Source organism: Bos indicus x Bos taurus, chromosome 3 (genome assembly GCF_003369695.1).
Source record: "Bos indicus x Bos taurus breed Angus x Brahman F1 hybrid chromosome 3, Bos_hybrid_MaternalHap_v2.0, whole genome shotgun sequence".
Classification (NCBI taxonomy): domain Eukaryota; kingdom Metazoa; phylum Chordata; class Mammalia; order Artiodactyla; family Bovidae; genus Bos; species Bos indicus x Bos taurus.
In genome coordinates, this window is record NC_040078.1 from 102,467,717 (window position 1) to 102,491,040 (window position 23,324).

The 23,324-nt window shown below is 50.2% G+C and overlaps 1 protein-coding gene across 4 annotated transcripts in view; it reads right to left on the reverse strand.

The window, feature by feature from the left end:
• Nucleotides 1-23,324, reverse strand: part of KDM4A (lysine demethylase 4A) — a 40,450-nt gene that overhangs the window by 1,407 nt on the left and 15,719 nt on the right. For 3 of the 4 annotated variants that reach the window (XM_027537507.1, XM_027537505.1, XM_027537506.1), the window contains exons 12-21: nt 16,565-16,685; nt 13,283-13,464; nt 11,603-11,807; nt 11,077-11,153; nt 10,357-10,412; nt 7,729-7,837; nt 7,215-7,400; nt 3,977-4,147; nt 450-569; nt 74-166 (exon numbers count right to left, since the gene is read on the reverse strand). In XM_027537507.1, coding sequence (XP_027393308.1) covers nt 74-166; nt 450-569; nt 3,977-4,147; nt 7,215-7,400; nt 7,729-7,837; nt 10,357-10,412; nt 11,077-11,153; nt 11,603-11,807; nt 13,283-13,464; nt 16,565-16,685 — 1,320 coding nt within the window. Of the gene's footprint in view, nt 1-73; nt 167-449; nt 570-3,976; nt 4,148-7,214; nt 7,401-7,728; nt 7,838-10,356; nt 10,413-11,076; nt 11,154-11,602; nt 11,808-13,282; nt 13,465-15,669; nt 16,316-16,564; nt 16,686-23,324 lie in introns of those variants that run through there. The other variant, XM_027537508.1, reaches the window with a different exon arrangement.

The window sequence follows — 23,324 nt, forward strand, 5'->3', positions numbered from 1 at the left end:
ACAAAGGATCATGTCCTTGCTTTGTTCCCTTCCTCCCAGAGGGGAACCAAGGGCACACAGAAAACATACTCACCAGTCTAGACTTGACTCTCTTGGGAAGCTCTTCATCCAGCGTGTACACGTCATCTCTTTTAACCACAAGCTGTGAGCCATCCTCAAACTCCACCTACCAAGGAAACAAAGGCCTTAAGCTATCCTGTCGCTCCCTGGTCCACCATGCACATTGGCCATTTCCTGCCATTTCCTGCAGACACAGGAAGGGTTTAGAACACTGAAGCCATACCCAGCAGACTGGACACAGGGTAGCCCCAGCTCTGAAAAGGGTTGTGACCAATACCTTAAGCTCTCCTCTCCCAAGAGCAAAGACTTGCCCCGCCTCTGGCTCAAGAGGAAACACTTAACTAACCAAACAGCAGCCTCCCCCCATCCCCAGCAAAGCCTCTGGTTACCTGGTACATCTGGATGGGGTGGGAGGCCACAAACTTGGCTCCATAGACTTGGCCGTCTGTCCATCTCACCTGGACTACTTCCCCTTCAGCAGGAGGACCCAGCTGGAGACAGTCCTGACTCTGAGGGAACAGTAAGAAGAAGGGTGAAAGGGAGGTCCATTTGAGAGACCTGCTTAAGTCCTAGTCTACCTGCTATCTCTGCTGGCTGCTGCTGTTCCAGGTGACAAAAAAAGCAGCTATAATAACCTTAATAAATGTAGAAGACAACTACCATCATCAAGAACCTTTCTCATGTCCGTTCAACTGTCTAAGGGACAGTTCTAAGGGTTCTGCCAGGAAGAAACACTCAAACTGCACTCCACTATTTTAAGAGAGGGGTTCTTAACAGGAAAGTAATAAAAGACCACCTACCATGGGACTTGGCAAAAAACTTTAGCACTTTGACTCCCTGCAGAAGGGGCACCCTAAGGCTGGGTGGAACCCTCGCTGCATTCCCAGTAGAGGGCTTGTTACATAATTTGGTCAGTGTGTGAGCATGCTCATGGCAGCTGAATCAAAGGTCTGATGGGCAGAAATGGGAGAAGGTGCTTGGGGACGTGGCCCAAAAAATACACCTTGGAGCAGGAATGGGACAGAGTCTAAAATGCCAAACATCTAAAATTCTAATTGCTCTTTCCAATTTCCACTCATGACAAGAGGAAGGTTCTACTGCCAATTCATTTATTGAATAGAAATGGCTTTATATGGTATTGCCAACGCATTATTGACTAGTTACACAGTAACTATATTGTGTTATGAATTCAACAATTAAATAGAAAGCACTGCCCCACAAAAGAATCTGAGGTGGCAGTTTTAACTAGTCAAATATCTGATCTTTGACAAATATTGATCTTGGATAAATCACTTAAGTTCTCGGATACTCAGTTTTTCCTCCGATAACGGCAGTTCTCAAAGTATGGTCTGCACACTTTAGGGAGATTCCTGAGCCACCAGCAGGGAGCAAGCAAGGGCATGATAATTTTCACAATAACATTAAAACATGAGTCTCTTTCACTGTGCTGACATTTGCAGTGACGGCATAACACCTAAAAGTGTGCGATTGCTGGCACCACAGCACATATTGAAGCAACAACCCTGAGGTCTACTACTTGTTACTACATTCTTAGCCACTGTGTACTCATGATGTAGGAACAAAAGAGGAAAATCTGTAACCACGTAACAATGTCCCTTTGATAAAGCAGAAAAAATTATTTTGTTAAACCACAATCTTTAAGTACATGTGTAAGTACTCAGAAGACATTTTCTTTTGCACACTGAAGCATGATGGCTGTCCTGAGAAAAAGCACAGGGTAACTGAGTTGTGAGAAGTAACTGCTTTTTTTGTGAAACACTAGTTTTATTTGGAAAAAAAAAAAAGACAAACAGGTTATTCAGACTTGGGTACTGGCAGAGATATTGAAAATGAATGAAGTGAGCCTTTCATTTCGAGGAAAACGGGTTGACGGTACTGCCAGTAATAAAACCTAAGTTTTCAAGCACAAGTTATAATTTCAGAAAAGTCGTATCACCACCATGAGCTTGATGCTCCCTAAAATTTAAAGACTTTTCTGAGATTCGTGCTACAAATTAAAGTGGTTTTTTGGTACTGTATAATAAAATTTAACAATACCTGAAAGATCTGCATAGCCCATTACACCAACATGGATGAGGGTTCACAATCACCATGGGTGAAAGATCCATTCTCAGTGTAAGACAGACCAACAGAATTTAAGAGAGCATGTTCACCAAGCTGCCTTCAGAGTCCACACTGCAGCTAACTACTGCACTGAGGTTTGGTGCAGTATCAAAGGAGAATGAACACAATCATCTGGAAGGCTATTTAAATACTCATTTTTTCAACTGCTTATCTATGTGAGACAGAGTTTTCTTCATACACTTTAACCAAAACAATATATTCCAACAAAATGAAGCTGTGACATTAAAGGAGTTTGCAAAATTATAGAAAACTGGCACTCCTCTAATACTTTTCGTTTTACTTCAAATTGTTAAAAACAATGGACTATTTCAAATCAATCTCAGTTTTAATTTCTACTAATAATGAGCCAATAGAAAATCACAAGCAAATAATGAACCTTGTTGATAACACAGGCAGGCAAGGGTTAATAGACATAATCCACATAAAGCTCTTTAGGGTCCTCAGTAATAATGTCTAAGAGTCCTGAGAGTTCTCTAAGTTGCAGATACCTCCTGCTTCTGAGTTGGCATTACCCGAGTCTGACAGAGCCCCGAGTCAAGAACCTAGCCCAGTGCCTGCCAAACTGGAAGAGCATCACAAAGCATAGCTAGCCTACTGCCACAGACACACCTGATACCATCTCTGCTGCTAATACATAGAATTCTGCCTTACAACTAATGAGTGGATCTTTAGCTAAGTTGCTAATGTGTGTGGACGTGTTAAAGGAAGAAGTGGCTTCGTCCCACTATGCTAGTGCTCAGTCTAACATGAAAAGGCTGGGGGTTGGGTGGGGGAATGGGGACAGAGAGACGAGCAACAGGGGAAACCTGAACTGAGTGCTGAGTCCTGAGCCAGAAAACCCAGGACCAAGTCCAGGCCGGGCCTCCAGTGTCTCAGGTGTTGGTAACACAGTCAGGCCAGGGTTATCTCCAAGCAGCTTCTATTCAGCTTCCAAAGCCTTCAACTGTAAAGAACCAAAAGCACACTCCACACATCTACCAAGAGGGCATGGTAGAAAAGAGGTAACTGGATAATTCTCCAGAAATTACACAGCTGCTGAGCAGGTACTGGCACACTGATCTGATTCCAAAGCTTGGGCTCTTCATCCAGTGCATCAGAACACCTTCACAGGTTGTTGCTGTTGCTGTTCAGTCACTAACCTGTGTCTGACTCTTTGCGACACCATGGACTGTGGCCCACCAGGCTCCTCTGACCTCCACTATCTCCCAGAGTTTGTTCAAATTCATGTCCATTGAGTTGGTGATGCTATCCAACCATCTCATCCTCTGCCGTCCCCTTCGTTTGCCTTCAATCTTTTCCAGCATCAGGTCTTTTCCAATGAGTTAAGGGTAAGCAAAGCAAAGTTGCTCAGTCGTGTCCGACTCTTTGCAACCCTGTGGACTGTAGCCTACCAGGATCCTCCATCCATGGGATTTTCCAGGCAATAGTACTGGAGTGGGTTGCCATTTCCTTCTCCAGGGGATCTTCCCAACTCAGGGATTGAACCCGGGTCTCCCGCATTGTAGGCAGATACTTTACCAACTGAGCAATACAAGCATGTTTCAAATTACTGCAGAAAACACTGCTTCCTACAAGCTTCTAGAGAAACCAGGGTACCCTAGTGGCATACAATGTTCTCTGTATAGAAAGACCAGTACAAACACTTCTTTCTGTTTGGGGGCCAAATGATGGATCCATGGGCCTGGCTAGAAAAGGCAGGTGGGCACACGGTCAGTCAAACCTAGAAATACCCCCATCCCAAAATGCCCAAGAAGCTCCACGCAGACATTACCACTATGTCCTCAGGATAGAGATTGTCGCTGAAGGAGCCGTCATCAAAGTTGACTTCGTAGAAGGTCTCAGTGGTGAGCCTTACCACCTCACACTGGTAGAAGCGCCCGTTCTTATGCTTGCTAATGACCTTCTGGCCTGCGGTGATGCTCTGCAAGGCCCCCTTGGCACGCTGGAAAAAAACAGAGGCTTGGGTTATGCCCATGTTGAGCTGACAGGCCTAGCAAATGGGGACCAAGATAAGCTGGTTCCTCTTCACCAGGGAAAGAGAGGCATGAGAATGGAAAGGTAAACGGCATAGGTCTTTCCAGATACCCACACCCCGGCCAGGACATGGGAAAACCTAGTGTCACGTTTCCCCCATAATGTAGCTCCTCCCTCATTCACAGTAAGCAACTGGTCCTTATGCCAACCAACCATCCTGTCTCACCCCAAACTCCCCAGACTCTTGTGACTTCCCTATTGTGAGGAATTGGCCAGACAGCACCTACTAATCCACATAGTCCAGACGCACATCAAAGTGGACGTGCAGCAGGCCCGGAGCCCCCACACAATACTCCACACAAACCTTCCCACCAGCTCTACCCTTAGGGTCAGAGCACAAAGACTGAGGTTCCCTGGATGTCCTCAGCTGTCTATGACACAGCTCCTCATTACAAGGACTCTGCTGTCTCTGGGGCCCTCATATCACCCTTCTTCCCATTCTGAACTTGCCCCTGATGCAAATGAGATCACAGAGTACCTGGCAGCCTCGGGTCCAACCACCCCTCCCTAAGCGGCCCGAGCTCTGCGCTCCAGCCACGCTGGCCTCCCTGCTGTCCTAAGCACTCGTGCCAAGCGCGTTCCCACCTCAAGGTCTCTGCACCTCTGTTCCCTCTACCTGAAAGGTTCTTCCCCAGTTCTCTGCACACTGGCTCCCTCACATCCAAGAGTCAACTCAGGGACAACACTGCTTACTACCTCCTCTTCCATTCCTGTATCCAGCTTTACTCTTATTTCGCATCTGTTAACACTGTATGTTTACTTGTTTCAACACATCTTTCAACCACAGGAAATGCAGCAGGAAGGCAGGCACTGTTACCTCATTCACTAGTATGTTCCCAGCACCTAAAACTGTGCCTGGAGAATTCCCCGCTCTCCAGCGGTTGAGGTTCCCTAAGTTCAATCCCTGGTCAGGGAACTAACATCCCACAAGCTGCCCGACCAAAATAAATAAAGTTAAAACAAAACAAAACACAAATAACTGTCAGACATGCCCAGTACGTGGGTGAAGAATGAATTAGTAAAAGAAATACTCAACAGTACCCACCTTTCCTTATAGTACCAGCCATCTACAGCTGCCAATGTGAGGGTGTGTGGATGGGCGGGGGGATAATAATCACCACCACATCACAATCCTGTTCCAAAACAAAACTCCTACCCCCTCACCAAAAGTACCTCAGGCTTTTATTCCTCATTGACTATTTTCCCTTCTTCCTAAGCTCCCAACCCACCCCCAACCACCTCTTGCACTCAGTAGAATATATTTACGAAAGCGGAGGATCCAGGGACTTCCCTGGTGGTCCAGTGGTTAAGAATCCGCCTTGCAGTGCAGGGGATGTGGGTTCGATCCCTGGTCAGGGAACTAAGCATGCCATATGCCACAGAGCAACTAAGCTTGCGAGCCACAACTACCAAGTCTGGGCTGCAACGAACAATGAAAATCATGTCCTGCAACTAAGACTCAAGGCAGCCAAATAAGTAAGTAACTAAAGGAGAAGAAGAAAGAGCCAGTCAGCCAAGGCCTTTTCCAAGAGCCAAACGGTAAGGGGACAGTTTGTCCTCTGCGCTGGTGCTCTATTGTGTCCTTCCTTTTATGACTGTTCTTTACCACACTGCTGACAAGTCTTCATGGGCGTCCCCTCTACTAGACTGCACCTCACGGAAGGCACAATGGCTCCTGTCCTGACTGCCCCTGGAGCCCCAAGGTGGGGTGCACACAGCGCTGCCACCCCGACAGCATGAGGCCCTCCTGAGCCCCCTGCTGCTCTGCTTCTCTCCATGTCTCTCTCTGCTTCTCAGCTGCTTTCCCTGCTTCCTGCTCTACCATCTGTTCCTTCTATTAGGAATCTCCAGAGCCCAGTTTCTAATAGGAATTAGCTTTAACTATCCTGTTAAATGCTGATAATATCCAAATTTTCATCCAGTGAATCCAACTGCCTCCTGGTACCTCAGCCAGAATGTTCCAGCAATATCAAAGTCTACAGGTCCTTCCCTTGTTTTCTATCTCCCCCACTTTCCCCTACAAAACAGCCCTGGCCCATCTCAGCTCCTGAACGTAGTTAATATCGTATTAGCATCCCTTCCATCTTTAAGGATGGAATCCACACTCGCTCACCTCCCTCTTCCTCTCCCCATGGCAGTCAACAGACCCATCAGTTCCACCCACTGTGGGATCCAGCGCTGGTTGTGATCCTAAAGCTCTGCCTCTGTGTTCCCACTTCAGACCTCAACTTCTCACCTAGGCTAACTGGTCTCCTGGCCTCAAATTCGTATTCCTTCAATCTTTTCTTCAAACCAGAATGGTTTTAAAAAATATAGCTCGAAGTCATAATACTGATCAAGTTCCCTGCTCCTAATGGAAGAAAGGTCAGACTCCTAACTGAACGTGGCAGCCCAGGGCCTTCCTCCTCTGGCACTGCCTGCCTTTCCAGTACCAACCCCCACCAGGTTCCCAGAACCCAGTCTTACACGTTCCTCCTCCTGAGGCTCGCTCATTCTGTTTCTGAAGACTTGAACTGCATCCTGCTCATAATTCCCCTTTATTATTTAAGACCCACATCAATGCCACCTTTAATCCAAACCTTTTCATGCAGCTTTCACTAAGCTTCACTACTTAGAGAAAATCAGTGCCATGTAGGGCTCATGGTATACTACTCTTCCCGTAAATTCACGATATTTACAGAGCTTCTGCAATGTCCCTGACACCCAGATTAACAAGACACGGACCCTCAAGGAGTTTATCCAGGAGGAGAGGCAAACAAGGAATCAACCACAAGGCAGTTGATACCCCAGGATTAGGAAATACAGGGCAGGAAGCAGAGATGGACAGGGGTCACCTCCTAATTCCACACTCATTAGCATTTCTGAGAAGCATAGTGCTTAAGGAAGTAACTTGCTGACACAACAAATGAACAGCCTGCAGAGAAAATGACTCAGGAAAAACGGTCAAGCGGATTCCAGAATGGCAGCCCCCTCACCTCCAAATTAGGGATCTTGTGCCGGAAGCAGGTGATGAAGACAACGAAAGGCCAGTCGTCTGGCTGCATCATCACGCCTGCAGCCTGAGCGCAGCTCACGTGGAAGGCAGTTGGGCAACGGCCGTGAGAACACTGCACACAGCAGCCGGCAGTTCTTTTCCTCCGTTTCTTACAGAAGACACATTTCTACAACACAGGGGAAGTAGGCCAAATATTGCAGAAACTGGGACGGTCTCCTCTACTGCTCCCCCAAATGCACAGAGCCATACACGCAAGAGCCCACCTGCTTCCCAAAACACGAGGGTGCATACACCCTCTGTTAATCTCATATCTGATAACAGACATCCTCATTAAGTAGTTTTAACCACAGGGTGAGAACTGTTAAATCACGCCCAAAACCAAGGGGCACAAGACCAGCCAGGGGATGCCCTCATAAGTGCTATGTTCCCCTCTACCCAGAGCCTTGGAAACAGAGAAAGGATGCACAGTCACATGCTCATCTCTCTCTCCTTACCAGTTTGAAGCGGGGCAGGGGAATTTTGCTCACATCCACTGGACTTCTTTCTGCAATGTTGACAAATCTTGCTTCCAGAATCGCCACCGCACATGAGACATGGACCCATCTGCCAAAAGGCAAAGGCCACTTCAGTCCCCTCAGACCCTATGGCTTTCTCTTCTTTGTTTTTGGTTTTTTCCCCCAGGCAAGGCTTATAGAGGCCCTGCTGTAGCAAGGGGGAGCAAGAACAAAGAACAAGTTGCCTTGCTTGCCTGCTCCCTGCAGGGTGGGGAGGCAAGCTTGTGACTTATATAGGATGAGAGTAACACGTGTCTAGGGGTCGGGCCAGAAGGGTAGATGGTGTGCCCACCCCTCTGGTGGTGCTGAGTCCAGGGTGCATGTTCAGTACCTGCTTTTGTTCCCAACACCCTGTTTTTGCTCCGGGCTCTTCAAATGGCTAAATGGCTATCACGGTTCTCCTTTTTAGCCCTGTTTAACCTTTTGGTTAAGTTTGTGTCTTCTAGGTTCCAACAGTTCGAAGTAAGGCTTCAGGATGGCTCAAAGAGTTCAACCCATTCTGGGAGAGAGTGGCCCAGGTCCCTACAGGTCCTTGGAACAGTCAGCGAAGTGTAGGCAATGGTCTGCAGCCCCTGTCCAGCATAAGAAGCTTCAGAAGAAGAGACCTTTGACCTCTTAGAATTAGAGTATAGAGGTGGGGGTGGAGGGCAAGGGGGATGAGACAGACTGGGACCTGGGACCCTCTGCAACAATGCTGCAATGCTTCTACCTGGACAAATTTCTCCTCAAGTAACAAAATACAAAGGAACTGTACAGGACTAAAAATAAATGTGCACGTGCACAGCTGGGGCAAACTCTGGACAAAAAGATACAGAGAACAAAAATTCAACTGCCACTTTTGAAGAGCATGGCCTCTTCTGATGTGGGCCTGACTGTGGTGCTTCCTCCCTCTGCCACTGTGACCCCTGAAGTTCCCAGCAAGGTCCTCAGACCCAGAGAGTTAAGACCAGAAGTGTCTCCCACACTAAGTGGGAAAAGGTCCCCACCACACAGTCCCAGGTCAGCACAGCATCACACTGTTTACACCACTCACAGCCTGCTGCTAAATACACAGAGCCACAGCTAACTGGGGGTGTGGTTTAGAAAGTGAAAATAAATTAGAGAACTCCCTACAGATGTCTTTAATTGGAGAACCTGGGCGCTTCCTCAAAATATCTCCAAATGGGCCCCAATCTGCCAGTAAGCCCAGCCCTCCCCTCCACGCCTTTGCCCAAACCTTTCCCAGGGCCAAAATGACCTCTCCCTTCTGCTCCCTTCGTCCACCTCAGAATCACTCTTTCGTTTCTGTCCAGCCCCATTTACTCTGAGAGGTGTGTTCAATGGACACCCTCAGAGAATTAAAGTTTGGGACAGCTGGAGAAACTAACACGCACCTAGACAGGCTCCACTAAGATGGTGAGTGCTCTCAGGATCAGGCCAGGTGAAAACCTACATACGAGAAGACGGTGTAGGGGCCACGTGGGGCCACCTGCAGTGTGTGAGTGGGGACAGGTCTGTTTCTGCACAGCTCCGCAGGGCAGACCAAGGATTATATGGCGAAGGTGGGAGGTGCAAGCAGAGCCATTTCCACTCAAAGAAAAGGAGGACTTAAACAGCACTCTGGCGACTGTAAGGAACACAGTGCCCTCCAGTCAGGGCAGCAAGTGCTCCAGAGCAGTGGAAGGAGTGAGCAGAGCAGCATGAAGGGGATGCCTGCGAGGCAAGAGGCTTGGTGGTGTGTGCGCTAAGGATTTCAGCTGGAAGCAGGGTCCTCCCTGCTGTTTCCCCATCGACCTGTGAGTACTCTCCCCTAGGCAGCCAGGCCTCAGAGCAAAAACCTCATTCACCTGACATTTCTACCCCAGAACCACTAAGCCGGGACCAAGCACAAAAACTTGGCTCACAGAACTTCCCCAGTGGTCCTGTGGTTAAGACTTCGCCTTCCAACGCAAGGGGGTGTGGGTCTGATCCCTGGATGGGGAGCTAAGACCCCACTAAGATCCCACATGACCAGCACTCAAAAGAACCAAAACAAAAAGACAGAAGCAACACTGCAACAGATTCAATAAAGACTTAAAATATTCAGCTGACTGAAAGTGACCTGCTGGCAGCAGAGAAGCCCAGCTCTGGACTGAGGAACAGAACCCTCTATGGGTTTGGCTGACGAGTGGGTAGGCGTAGCTGGGCTTCCTCAATGTCCCAACACCCTCCTGAAGGACATGCGCCCTCATTCCCGACAGCCAGAGAGTCTGCTTTGGGAAGGGCTCACAGCCCACAGCCACGGCCACCTCTGCACCAGCCCCACATCTAACCCGTCAGGTCCCCTGTCCACCATGAAGCCCCGGCATCATCTTCACGGGGTCTTCACACCCTCATGAGTCCATCTTAGCTTCTCCAGAAGGGTGTAACTTACAATGCTGCCTCCAAGGGGAAGCTCTGGACTGCCTGGCTTCCCATCTTTAAAATTGGTCTTGGAGATGCTATTTCAGCCCCAAACAGTGTGCTTCCCAAGTCATCATCAGTCATGTGGATGACAGCCCCTACCCTGGCGGCACGCCTGCACACGGCTTCAGAGCTCAGAAAACTCACCTGTCATCGTTGGCTCTCTGCAGGGCTCCTCCTCGTAATGAGCACAAACAGCAGTCCTGCCAAGAAGCAGGGGAGGAGGAGTGGTCACCACCGAATTATTAACATCCAATCTGTTCTCCTAGTGACTTCCTTCAGGCAACTGTAGCCTTCACATGAGAAAGCATGGGAGGCCTCGCCTGCACAGCCCCCGGAACCAGGACTCCCCTGCAGGAAGACAGGGAGGCCACTCGGGGCTAAAGTGCACCAATTATTCGCCTGACTTAACCTAATTGTCTTCCCTGTTAATAATAACAACTGAAAGTCATGAATGATACCCTGCTTAGGCTGCGGGCATTACAGGGCTCTGCCTGCCTCCTATGCGGGTACTGCCAGGTTCCAGAGAGGAGTGAAGAATAAAGAGAAAGGCACAAAATGAACATCTGAGCCCTGTTCTGATGCTCTGCCCTGATGGCTCAATTCTTTACAGGGGGCAGTGGTCTGTTCACCAGAGGACCTCTACTCGGTCCTGACACAATGGGGCAAACAGCTTCCAGACGCCATCAGGCCCCGCTGCAGATGGGCAGCAAGCGCGCTCACGGCGGGGGGGTTTATTCTGACAACACTCTCACATCACTGTGTACCAGGTCTTGCTCAGACCGCTGGGGCAGGGTCCACATGAAACACAGTGGCCCTGAGCAAGAGCGTCTCACGGGGAGACAGCGACAGCATGGATGCGCTCACCTCTTCCAGGGCATTGGCTGAACACCGAGAACACATCCAGTCTTCAGAAGCCTTTGCAGGGGGTACCCCGTAGCAACCTAACAGGGACACCGAGGTGAGAAAATTAAACCCAGAGTCAGAAGGCAGACCTGCAGCTCCTCTCCAAATACCCTTTCCCAAAGCGACAAGCAAATCTTACAGAGACCCCTGAATTCTAGCGCCATGGCCCCCACAAATCAGCCATATGGTATGGACCAAAGTCTCAAAAAGTCAGAAACCAGATTCATTGGTACCAACACCCAGTGACCAGCAGGGACTAGTCCCCTCCACATATCTGCAACCAGGGGGACAGCCCAGGGTGGACAGTACGAGCACAGACCCAAGTCACAGACCCGATCTGACCACTCCAACAACATATAAGCAATCTTTGCACTGGGGGGGCAGTGGGGTGGGGAGCTGGGAGGCTGTCGGGAGACTGAGAGGTGGAAGGACTTGATCAGATGCCCTTGCCCTGAGACTGCATGCAGAGAAGAGGTGAGGCACTCACTGGCGTGGACCCGGACGCTGCACTTCTTGCAGGACACCAGGAGGCTGGTGCCGTCCTCCTCCAGGTAAGGGGTGGACAGGTTGATGTCCGTGCTGCAGCCAGTCGAGGTGAAGCACATTTCTGGAATCAATGGCTTGGTCCTCTGCGTCTGGGGGGCCAAATCTGGAGCGCTGCCACAGCTCTGACCAAAACCTCCAAACTCCACCTAAGGAGGGGGCAAGCGCACACCTCAGGGACCCGACCTGGGTCCTGCACTCCCCACCTGCTCTGTCAGCAGAAAGCTGCTCTCTTCCTGACGGGGCCGGCTACGGCTCCCAGGTGCACAGCCATTATCCCAGAGCTGCTAATTGAAGTTACCTCTAATGACTCAAATTCAATTTCTCACAGCAGCATCAAACAAAGGCCCCCGGGGACAACCGGGAAGAGGAAGAGAGGTAATAGGCAACTGGGACTTCAATCTTTCCCAACCAGACGGTAATAAAATGCACTGAGAGGCTGGCGAGGCTGTTCTTAGGGGCCTCCCTCTGTGCTGCATGGCACGGCACCCCACCCAGAGAGAGGCCCCAGGGCAGGTGCTCCCCCGGGCCAGCACAGATTCTTCTCGAGGCCATGTCAGCAGTCACCTGAGCTGCAGCTCTGTCACATGGTTGGAGCCCCACATGCTGTTCCTGGCTTGGAGCCCCTTCGGGAAGAACACTGTGTCCATGTCCTTCCCTTGGCAAAGAGCCTGACTGCGAGGATCTGCGGGCTCTGCCGCTGGATGGCACACACACCCCCTGTTCCAAAGATGGGGCCCAGAAACATGTCAACCCCAAGCCTGTGCCATTCATGGAATGCTGAGCCCCGCTCGACAGATAAATAGCCAGGCCATCTGCCTGCTTCCCGCCCAGTCAAGGACACGTAGCGAACTTTTGGGCTCGCTTTTTGGTCACTGGAAAGAAAGAATGAGTTACTAACTCAAAGTACGTGGGTCTGAAGTTTCATTCTTTGGCAAACATGAACCTGGGGCCCCTGCCCGGCTCAGGGACAGCCACGCCACTCCAACTAGCACACGGGACTGGCTCCCTACGTGCTGTCCTGTGTGGGTCCCAGCTGAGACTGAGCTGGTCCTCTGGCACAGGCTGCTGTGGGTGCCCTTTTGGCCTCCAAGAGCTAGACTCAAAGAGACCCATGATGGTGGAGGCATCAAATGCCCCACGAGTGGGAGGGGCACGGCTGGGCTCAGCCAGGGTGCTTTCCCATCCCTCTTCCTCCTGCAAAGCCCCTACTCTTGCCCCTCCCAAGTGCCTTTCCACTGCTGCCAACATCCACAGTGGCTATGGGCAAGGAAGAACAGAGACAACGCTGGAGGATCTGATTTAAAGAATCCCCAGTTCTTCAGACTGGCCAGGACGACAAACTACCTAGAAGGAAGTACCACTTACTAGAAAGAGCAGATTCCTCAGCAAACAGTGTTGAGTGCCAAAGGGAGCCGGGAATCCCCCAGAGCCCAAGCCACACCCTCTGCTCTTCCCCAGAGCATTCTCAAGTGAAACCCACATGCTCACCTGCCTGGTGAAGCCTTTCCATCCAGCAGGCGGATGGGGCAAAAACACACCCTTCCCAAACTATGTCCCCACCATTAAAGCTAGCTGTCCTGAGTGCTGGCACTGGGTAAACAGAGGGGATACGAGGGCTTACCTGATGGTAAGTCTGAAAGATCATGCAGACAGCGCAATGAGGGGCCTGCTGGGCCATGGCCTCGTTGAACTCTTTCTCAGCCTCAAAATTTGGAGGTCGGTTCTGCCAGAGCTGGCTCAGGGGCTTGGCCCAGGCCTCTGTCTCCTCAGCCTCCTCCTCGGGGGTCAGCTGTTCTGGTAGCTCTACAGGAGGAAGCAGAGGTGTGAGTCAGGCAGGCAGCACCAGCCTTGCTCTGTGGCTCCGCCTGGAGAGCCGAAGAGCTCAGCTCAAGCTGGGACCTTCCGGTTCCAGGTCGGGACTAACCCGAGAACCTGTGGGTGACAAAGGCCAAGGGCAGGGGTGATTTTCAAAGGACTCCGCCAGAATTTGGATGGTGTTATAGGGAGCCCTGCGATCTGTGGCTACAACTCCTCCAATGACCTCCTCACTTTTTTCCAGACAGGACTGCCTTCCAAGAGACCCTGGAGACCTATGTTGAGCAGCCCAAGGAAAGCTCTGGAACATAGACACAAGCTACCCATTTATCTGTTTATTCCTTGCAACTCAAGCTCAGTGCAGACAAACGGTTATCTCCTCCACCTTCAATCAAGTTTAATCCAAAGGGATCTGGCAGCTGCCATGCATGTGATCTCAGTGAAGGCGACCGTAATGGACTGCAGTTAAAATCAACCCCTACAAGCTCCATCAATCAGGCCTAAACAGGAGACATAGTGCCAAAATCCAAGCACACGTTTTCCATATCCTAGTCAGAACAAGAGTGATCGAGACAGGAACAGAGAAACAGAAAGAGACCACTCACAATCACCAGAGAAAAATGACCACACACACACTTGCTGTGCTTACACAACCAAAAGCGGCCAAGAGCCACTCTACTTGTGAATACTGAATAAACGATGAAAAAGTTCAATAGTTTAGTGAAAACTGTAGGAACCAAAATTTCACAGCTTTCCTAGATAAAACCTCATTAGGCTGTACAGTTTAGGCACTCACTATGCGCTTCACTAAATGCCTCAACTAAAAAAAAAAAGTTTTAAGTGGAGAGAAGGGTGTGCGAGACTAAGAGACTGAAGAAACTCCTAAATGCAATGTATGACCCTAGTTTGGTTCATACTGGTTTAGAGGAAAGAACACATTTTTAGGATGAGCAGGGAAAGATGACTATGGACTGAGAATCAGAGGGTATTATGAAGTTACTCCTGACTTTCGGAGGTCAAGTGTTTACACAGGAGATGATCCTACGTAGAAGATGCCTGTTGGTTCACTTTAAATGAAAAGACTTGATAATTACATCTTACTTTCAAATGACACAGCAGATATGTATGCCCATAGGTAAACAACGCAGGCGTGCATGGGGAGTCGCTTCAGTTGTGTCCAACTCTTTGTGAGTCTATATAGACTATATGGACTATAGCCCAGCAGGCTCCTCTGTTCAAGGAATTCTCTCCAGGCAAGAATACTGGAATGGGTTCCCATGCCCTCCTCCAGGGGATCTCGCTGACCCAGGGGTCTCTTGCGTCTCCTGCACTGGCAGGCAGGTTCTTCACCACCCGTATCCCCCGGGGAGCCCAAACAACGTACAGGGAGAGACAAAGCAATTATGGCAACACAGTGTTCTTACTCCTTCAATTTCTCTACATTTAGTTTTTTAAACATAAAAAGTTAGAGAGGTGTATATCATGATCTCATTCACATTATCAGAAAAAGACACACGTGGACGTAATTTAACACCTGACTAGGACAGTCGGAACAGTGACACACTGAAGTGTTCAGAGCGGTCCTCTCTGTAGAGTTATCTTTCCAGCTTTTCCAGCTTTCCCAGTTTTCTTTAGTCTGCACTGCTTTAGCGCACTGGGGAAAAATCAGAAGTGAGGCTGTTGCCAACCTAGAGGTCCTGAAGCCCCCACCAGGGCTGCAGAAAGACCACAGAGGACTTCTGAGACTCTAAATCATGCTCTCGAGAGGCTTTCCCCACCCAGCTCACCGTGATCCTCTATCAAAGGAGAAGAGCAAAGGTGGGCGTCAACATCACAGCAGAGAGGGAACATGGGGCTTGTGGAGCAGGGGGAAGGGCTGACTGAGGAGCCTCTGGGCCTTCCCACCCAGCCCCGGGCGTGGGCAAGGACAGGACAGGGAAGGACGGGGCACCAGGCAACAGTAACAAGGGGCCTAGTCACTGCGGACCTCGGAGGCTCTGCCAGCTCCGGGCAGCACAGGAGGCCACGCTGTACTGATGGCTATCACGCTCTGGGCTGCAAGTCTCCTCCAGTGCATCCCTGCCTACTCCCGTCTCCTTCACTGCCTCTTCTTCCTCAGTCCTCCCAACCCCAGCCTCTACGCCCCCTCCCTGAGTGGCCCCCCTTAATAAAGATATAAATACCCACTCCACCCTCCACGGTCTACATCTTCCCTAAACACTGAACATAGGTCTCCAAACCCAACCAACTCTAGAACCTAGGGAGGCACTCAGCTCAGGCTTCCCCGTCCCACCAACCGCACAGCGCCACGTCCAACCCGCAGGCTCTATCCTCCCCATGGGGTCACCAGGTCCTCTCCATATTCCTAGTTCAGACCCCTGGACCTCACAGAGGCTGCGACAAAAGCCCTCTGCTCCTTCTAAACACAATCATTAGGAACAATCTTTCTAATGCATATCAGGCCAAGCCCCTCCTCTGGCGAAACACTTCCAGGGCTCAGAGCACCCAAGGCAAATTCTTCACTCCTGAGAAGTAGCTCACAACTACCTCATTCCTCCTCCTCCTCCTCCTCCACGCCCTGGCTTGGCTCTGAAAACCCAGCCACAGTGGGCTGGCTCCTCTGAATATACCTCCCTGCCTGTCTTCACACCAGGGTTAGTTACTCGCACTGTCCCCTCCGCCTGGATCACCACCTCCTCCCTTTAGATCAGTCAACTACCCCGTGGGCTTCCTGAGGGCATGGACATATCTTAGCTTAATCTATGTCTCCACACATCCAGCACAGGGCCCTTGGCATCAGTGACAGAACCTGCTCCCCTGAACAATCAGCCACTCCTTCCTAAGAGAAGCAAAGGAAGAATCTGCGTGTTACGATCCCGCAATAGGCAAATTCCAAGACACCCGAACCTATAGTGAAATCTGAGAATAAGTCTGATACCCTGAAATCCAGCCCTCTGCACGGAATACCTGGGGGGAACAGCTAAGCCACAGGTCCACCCCGGCCCTCCGCGTGGCTTCCCGAGGTCCTGGAGGAGGTCCTGATGTGCTGAGAGCCTTTCCTCTGGAGATGAGTGAAACTACCACTTACCATCATCGCTGACGCAGTCCTGCAACACGAGCGGGTGGTGGCGGGGGAGCTTGCTTAAGGGCTGACGGCGGCCCTTGGACTTCTTACTCTCTTCCAGGGAAAACATATATTCATCCGCAACCTGGGCAAACCACAAGAAGAAATCAAGTTGGCCTTCCCGCCACTTGGGGACACAGCAGAAGTCAGTCTTACAGTGGAAACCAAAGGAAAGAGCAGGGCAGAGAGACTCAAAGGAACAAATATAAAACCAAACATGGAAAACACCTGTCTTAGAAAAAGCTAAAGTGACAAGTGTCATGCAAATCAGCCAAACCAGGATTGTGTAAACCATTTTTGGATTTAGTAAGTGTGGATCTCAGAAACAGGGTGAAACAAACGTACCTAAAACAAACCTGCTCCAGCTCTAAAGAGCCGCGCCCCTCCCTTAAGCTCACTGACACGAGGCTGTGTCTGAGAGCCCAGACAGGCACTGGAGGCCCCGTTCCTTGGACAAGAAGGCCAGCAGCAGCTGTTGTAAAGTGCTGGGCACCTGAGCCATCTAGGTTTGAAAGGCCCGAGCACAAGCAAAGCAGAGAGGAGTAGCCGACCCATTAAAAAGAAAACAGCCCACTTCCCCTGCACCTTCAAGACCTCAGCTCTAGCTGACACTTTTTGTCCCTCTTCTCCAGAGAACACCAGCCAGGACAGAGCACGCCTCTGAAACCCTGGCCTGCTGCAGAAAGAAAGGCTGATTTAATGTTGCATTTACATAATGTCAGAGCAAATGTGAGTAGGTTTAAGGTATAAGGACTCAATCAGTAATAATACCACATCAGAGTTTCCTTCTAATCGACATGTTTAAAACTTGGTTGTACTGACTTTAGGAGACACGGGTTATGGCAAAACCTATTGAACGAGGACTTGAGGCCTGGAAGAGGCCCTCTCTGCAACTGTGACAGAAACCAGAGCTTTAGAGTGCTGCAGAGAAAGGGCAGCATCACAGCGCCCCCTCGGAGAAGGGACACTGGACCTGCAGACTCCATGTGCCACTACACAGAGCCCCAGGACGTAGGGGTCACACTTGAAAACATCAGGAAAAAACCAAATGCTGAGCACAGGGCCCTAAATTGAGTGTCTGTTTGCCCACTCATTTAACAAACATTTACCAAAACATACTGAGTCCAAAGGCCTGCGGGGGAAGGTAGGTGCGATAAAACACGCCCCTAGGGCGTGCTCCCTAGCTTGACCCAAGCAATGATGCTCAGGGCGGCATGCGGTGATGTGGAGAAGTGAGATGAAGACTATCACAGACTTCATCAGACCAGAACTACACCAGCAGTCTAAAGCGGCACCTTCCAAAATGTACACCAGGAAGGGGCCATGAAAGCTGCCACTGGAGTGAACAGGTTGGGGCTCCAGGCCCGCCTCCATTCTGACCACAAGACCCCTGCTTCTGATTTACATTTTTTAAGTGAGTAAGAGGTCACGTAAGGAGGGTGTTCTTCGGCTCAACAGACTGGAAATACCCACCAAATTTATTTGATAGTGTAATCACGAAAATAAAAAATGTAGGGATATGCACCCAATGCGTGTATACTTACTGATGAGTTATATATAGTAATGTACTTATACACACCTTAAAACAGACTGAAAGGATTAAAAATAAAGTTCCATTATTTGATTCCTGCTCCTCCATTATCTTCTTGCACCCCCTACTATGAAGATTACTTAGATAACAACCCTAAAAGTGAGTTATGGCAAAGACCAGGAAGTACAGGTGTGAGAATAAACGGAGCAGAGGTGGTGAGGATTTCTGGCCTGGGTCTCCTGGGTGTCCAAGGTGAGAGACTAAGAAGGCTCCTGTGGATGAGAGGGGAGTGGTTAACAAGCCAAGTTAAACGCATTCCGTATGGTACACACAACCCGTCTGTGGGTCCTTCATTTGGAAATACCCAGGGGGCAAGAAGGAGAAGGCAATGGCAACCCCCTCCAGCACTCTTGCCTGGAAAATCCCATGGACGGAGGAGCCTAGTAGGCTGCAGTCCATGGGGTCGCTAAGAGTCCAACACGACTGAGCGACTTCACTTTCACTTTTCACTTTCATGCATTGGAGAAGGAAATGGCAACCAACTTCAGTGTTCTTGCCTGGAGAATCCCAGGGATGGGGGAGCCTGGTGGGCTGCCGTCTATGGGATTGCACAGAGTCGGACACGACTGAAGTGACTTAGCAGCAGCAGGAGGGGGCAAGAAGAAATTCAGCCTGGGAGTTCAGAAAGGAAGTCAGAGCAAGACCTGTGGATCTAGGAATCCTGGACATCAGGCTCAGAATTTAAATGATGAAGTGAATGAGATGATCAGTGGAAGATAAACTGACTGGAGGCCATGCCTTCCAGGACAGGAGAAAGAAGAAGAAAGGAGATCCTGGGGAAAGGGGGGTTTCCTCAAGGGGGAAATCCACAGTCCAGACTACAGAAGAGCAGTGGCCAAGGGACTCAGCAACTGGGAGGTGCCAGGACTATTTTAGAGATAAACTCCAGTAGATACACAATAAGGAACCAGGGAGCGAATGCCATCACACAATTTTTGAGAAGATAAAGGGAAGGAATGAGATGACAGCTGAGAAGGAAATTTCCTTCAATTGTATTTTAAGAAAGGGGATTTGAGTATGGTTTTACTAGTGAAGAAGCTTGTCCCCCAAAGATGCACAGTCCGAATCCCTGTGAATACATTAGATTAACAGGACAAAGAACTGTTAGATTGCTAATCAGATGACCATCATCCTGGATTGTCTGGGTGGGCCCCATGTATTCAAATGCTGCTTAACAATCGAAGAAGGTAGCAGAGGTCATGGTCAAAGTGCTGTGACTTGGCCAGATGTTGCTGCCTTCAAAGGTGGAAGGAAAGGGTCAGGGACAAGCAATAAGGACGCCCTGTGGAAGCTGGAAAGGGCAAGGAAAAGGACGCCCCCAGAAAGGAAGGCAGACACCTTGCCTTTAGCACCATGAGGCCCATTTCAGACTTCTGAACTGAAGAACCAGAAGAAGGCAAATTAGAGTTAAGATGCTAAATTTGTGTCCCTTGTTAAAGCAGCAACAGAAAATGCACATGGCGGTAGGAGGTGGAGATTAATCATTTTACAGGCAAGCAAAATGCCTCTCATTCACTCCTGGAGGAGGCAGAGGGGTCAGGACCAAGAACACCAGAATGTGGCTCCGGGAAAGGAGGCTGCCTCTGTCCACACCTCTTTAACCAAAGTGCCTACTGCACACTCGAGATGCGCCCAGAGGACCATGCCTGCTGCTGGGCGATGCAGAGACAGTGAGACGTGACCCAGCCAGAGTCTAAAGCTGCCCTTCCTGCTACCATCGCTCTGCCTCTAACCAAAGCAGTCGCATCTATCCATATTGAACATCCTTCCACATTTTCACCGCCTCTGGCTAAATACTCTTCCCGGTTCTGCCTTTCCCTGCAATGTACTCCAATTTCTAAATGTCCGTAGGAACAGAACTGGGCTCAAACCCTGTTTCAACCAATTAACCACATGAGCCAGGGCCAGTGGCAACCCAGTGACAAGAGCAGGTGAAGAGCACTGTGCCCGGAGCCCTTGGTGAGGAGAGGGTCGGAGAGCATGCCGGGTCTCCCAGGCCCTGCCAGCAAGGGGGCTGGAGCTCCAGGCTCCCGGAGTTCCTTTATCCCTTCATGTGAGCAACCAGGTCAAGGTCAATGTTCCTGATGGGGCTGGTTCTGTACAGAGAAGAACCAAGCGTTCTCTCTCCTTCTTCGGGGAACTCACTTTTTCAAAGCAGCCTGAACTGACAAGAACTTCTGCAGCAGGCTCATCACTGTGCACCACTCACCACTCAGGTGGTGGGGGTTCAGCAGCCAGTCACCGGGGCCCTTTCACCAAGGCCCCGATACAAGAGGCGGCACACAAACTGAACGACAAGCGGGCCAGATAACACTTTGAGGGATACTTAAAGCATGGGGACGGAGCCCACCAGGGTGTTCTCCAAAGCCCAGCTGTTTCCAAATATAGACACAATGCTCTTGGACCTCTCCAGGGATGGGCAGAGTGTCTCAGCTTCTGCCCAAGCCTTGACTGTCAGTCCGCCATTCTGCCCAGTGAATCAGCCCTCATGTCAGTTCCTAACTGGAGCTACACTTCCCTTCATTCCACCCCTGTTTACAGAGGCTCCTGGGCTAAGCCCTGGGGACCACATTGATGCCTCAAGAAGCAAGGCTGAAGGTGGCCCAGGGCCTGGTTCCTAGCAGTGCACCTTCACTAGCCTGGGACAACCGCACTGAGACCAAGACAGCAACACAGACAAGGAGCAAAGTGCTAGAGAGACTAGAGGAGGCAGGGAAGCAGCTGGGAAGTGACTAGTGGCCTGTGAAAAGGGCCGTGTCCCCGTAAGCAGGGGCCTGTTACTGGACAAATGGCCTCTTCCCCCCTCCAAAGCCTGGTGCCGGCAGGACAGCAGTGTGAGGCACCAAGAAGCAGTAGAATGGCATTTTATGTCATGCATATATTACAATTAAAAACCCTCTTGCAGCCATCCCCTCGTCTCCTGCCTCTGCTGGAAACCACAGCACTCGCTCCTGTCAGAGCACCCCCATTATCTTCCATCACTCCCTCTTCAACACAGGCCCACTCGGTAGGTTGCCACTGTCTTCCATGCTCTCCTCCCTGGCTCTGCACACACCACCCTCTCCTAGTTCTCCAAACCTCTGGCGCTCTCTTCTCATTGTCCTTCTCCTTCCCGAGCCTTCCACCTCTACCCACACTGCGAAAACTGCTCTCCACGCCCCACCGGGGAGCTCTTCCACATCCACCGACACCCTCCAGGTGGAGAGGATTCCCCCATCTACCCATCTCGGGCATGTGTGTGCACATCTCCACAGCCTGCCGCACACGCAGGTGGCATTTAGCATGCCCCAGACTGCACTCACGTCCCGAGCCACAAACTCCCCTTCACTTTTTCTGTGACTTTCACCCGACACAGACACACCCCTGTCCATCCGGTAACACAAGCCAGAATCCCAGGTCACCGCATGGTGCCCTCCCACTCCTACCTTCCAAGTGGCGGCCCCAGACCCCCACCCCCCATCACACAGCTCAGGTCCTTACCATCTCTCAGATTAAGAAGCAGGTTCCAAACTGATTTCCCTATTGCAAACCTTTTTTTTCCCCTCCTGTCCTCAAGTATTTAATTATAAAAACAACATGGTATTCATAAAAGTATTCAAACAATTTATAAACGCAGGAAGTGAAAATCATCCATAATCCCACCTTGAAGAGAATCTCTACTGTTTCTAATTTTGCCTCCTTCTTCCCCAAAAAACCTTTACATTGCTTCCAAGATGATCTTCCGAAACATCAACACAAAGCTAAAAGAACACTTCACAGACAGTCCAGAAACTGACGGAGTTTCTTGAGTCAGTGATAGGGGGTCAGAAGGGCACAGCCCTAGATCAAGGCAGAATTAAGACATATAATAAACAAATGTCAGGTGTAAGACTAATTAAATGTCGATTCAAACAAACCTACTGTCAAATACATTTTGTTTAGACTACTGGGGAAACTGATTGCGAACTGAGTATTAGATGATGCTAGAAAATTTCTGTAATTTTGTTAGGTATAATAACAGCATGGTGATTAAAACACACCCACATTTTTCAGAGATACACATTGAAGCAGGAAGAAAATTGCATGGCATCCATGTCATGATTTGCTTGCTATATAATACTTCAGGAAATTAAAAGGACAGATGAAGCATATGGGGCTTCCAAAATATTAGCTGTTAGATCTCAGTGATGGTGATGAGTATTTGTGGTTTGCTGTATTACTCCATATGTATCTTTGTGCATCAAAAAAAAAAAGAAAAAGACATGTTACAGAAATTTTCACTCTCCAAAAACACATGTCAGGTAAACTTCCACTGCCCCCTCGCCCTGTCACTGAAGTCGAGTCTCAGAGAACAGGCAGAGGTCTAGGACGGGCCTCCTGACACCCTCCACCCACACCTCCCAAGACCCTCTCGTCCCACTGAGACCAACAAAACCACTGTGGACCCCAACCTGCCCTGATGCTGGCGTGAGCCCCAGCTCCAAAGAGAACCCTCTCCCCCACCAGACTCACACTCCTGCTAACCTCCTTCTCCTGCCGTCCCTGACCCCTTACCCCAACCCCGGGCCGAGCTGCACACTTCCACCACGTGTGCTGCGACGCAGATCACCAGGGACTAGCACTCCCTGCTCGCAGCTGTCTGCTGGCCTCGACGACGGGCTCCTTTGAAGGTACCATCCTAGCCCAGAGCAGGCACACAAACCACTACAGGGTAAAGCAAAGAGGTCAAGCAGCCGAGACGTATCAGTGACTCTGAAGTAGTTCAAAAACGCCAGCACGTCAAGGGGGAAGGTGGTAGAGACGGCAGGTGACGAGAGGAGAAAAGGTGTTCAGGCTGCAGCCGAGAAGCCCACACACGAGCGAAAAGGAACCAGGAAGACACACAGTGGTTTGGGAGCAGGGGTCACACAGAGAGGCGTGTTAAGAGAGAAGCCTCCTCTCCCAGCACGTTTCCATGGGAGGAGTCCTGGCTTTGGCTTCAGTGGGATCTGCCTCTCACAGAGGGACTGCACTGCTGCCTGTGTGCACAACACGCCGAAGGACACAGACTGGGGCTTGTCTGTCCCTGGGGGGGGCCTGAGCGGCCCAGGGCTGCCTGTGACCACACGGGTCATCTCTCTGAGGGTAAACAAGCAGCAGGGCTACTTGGCCACG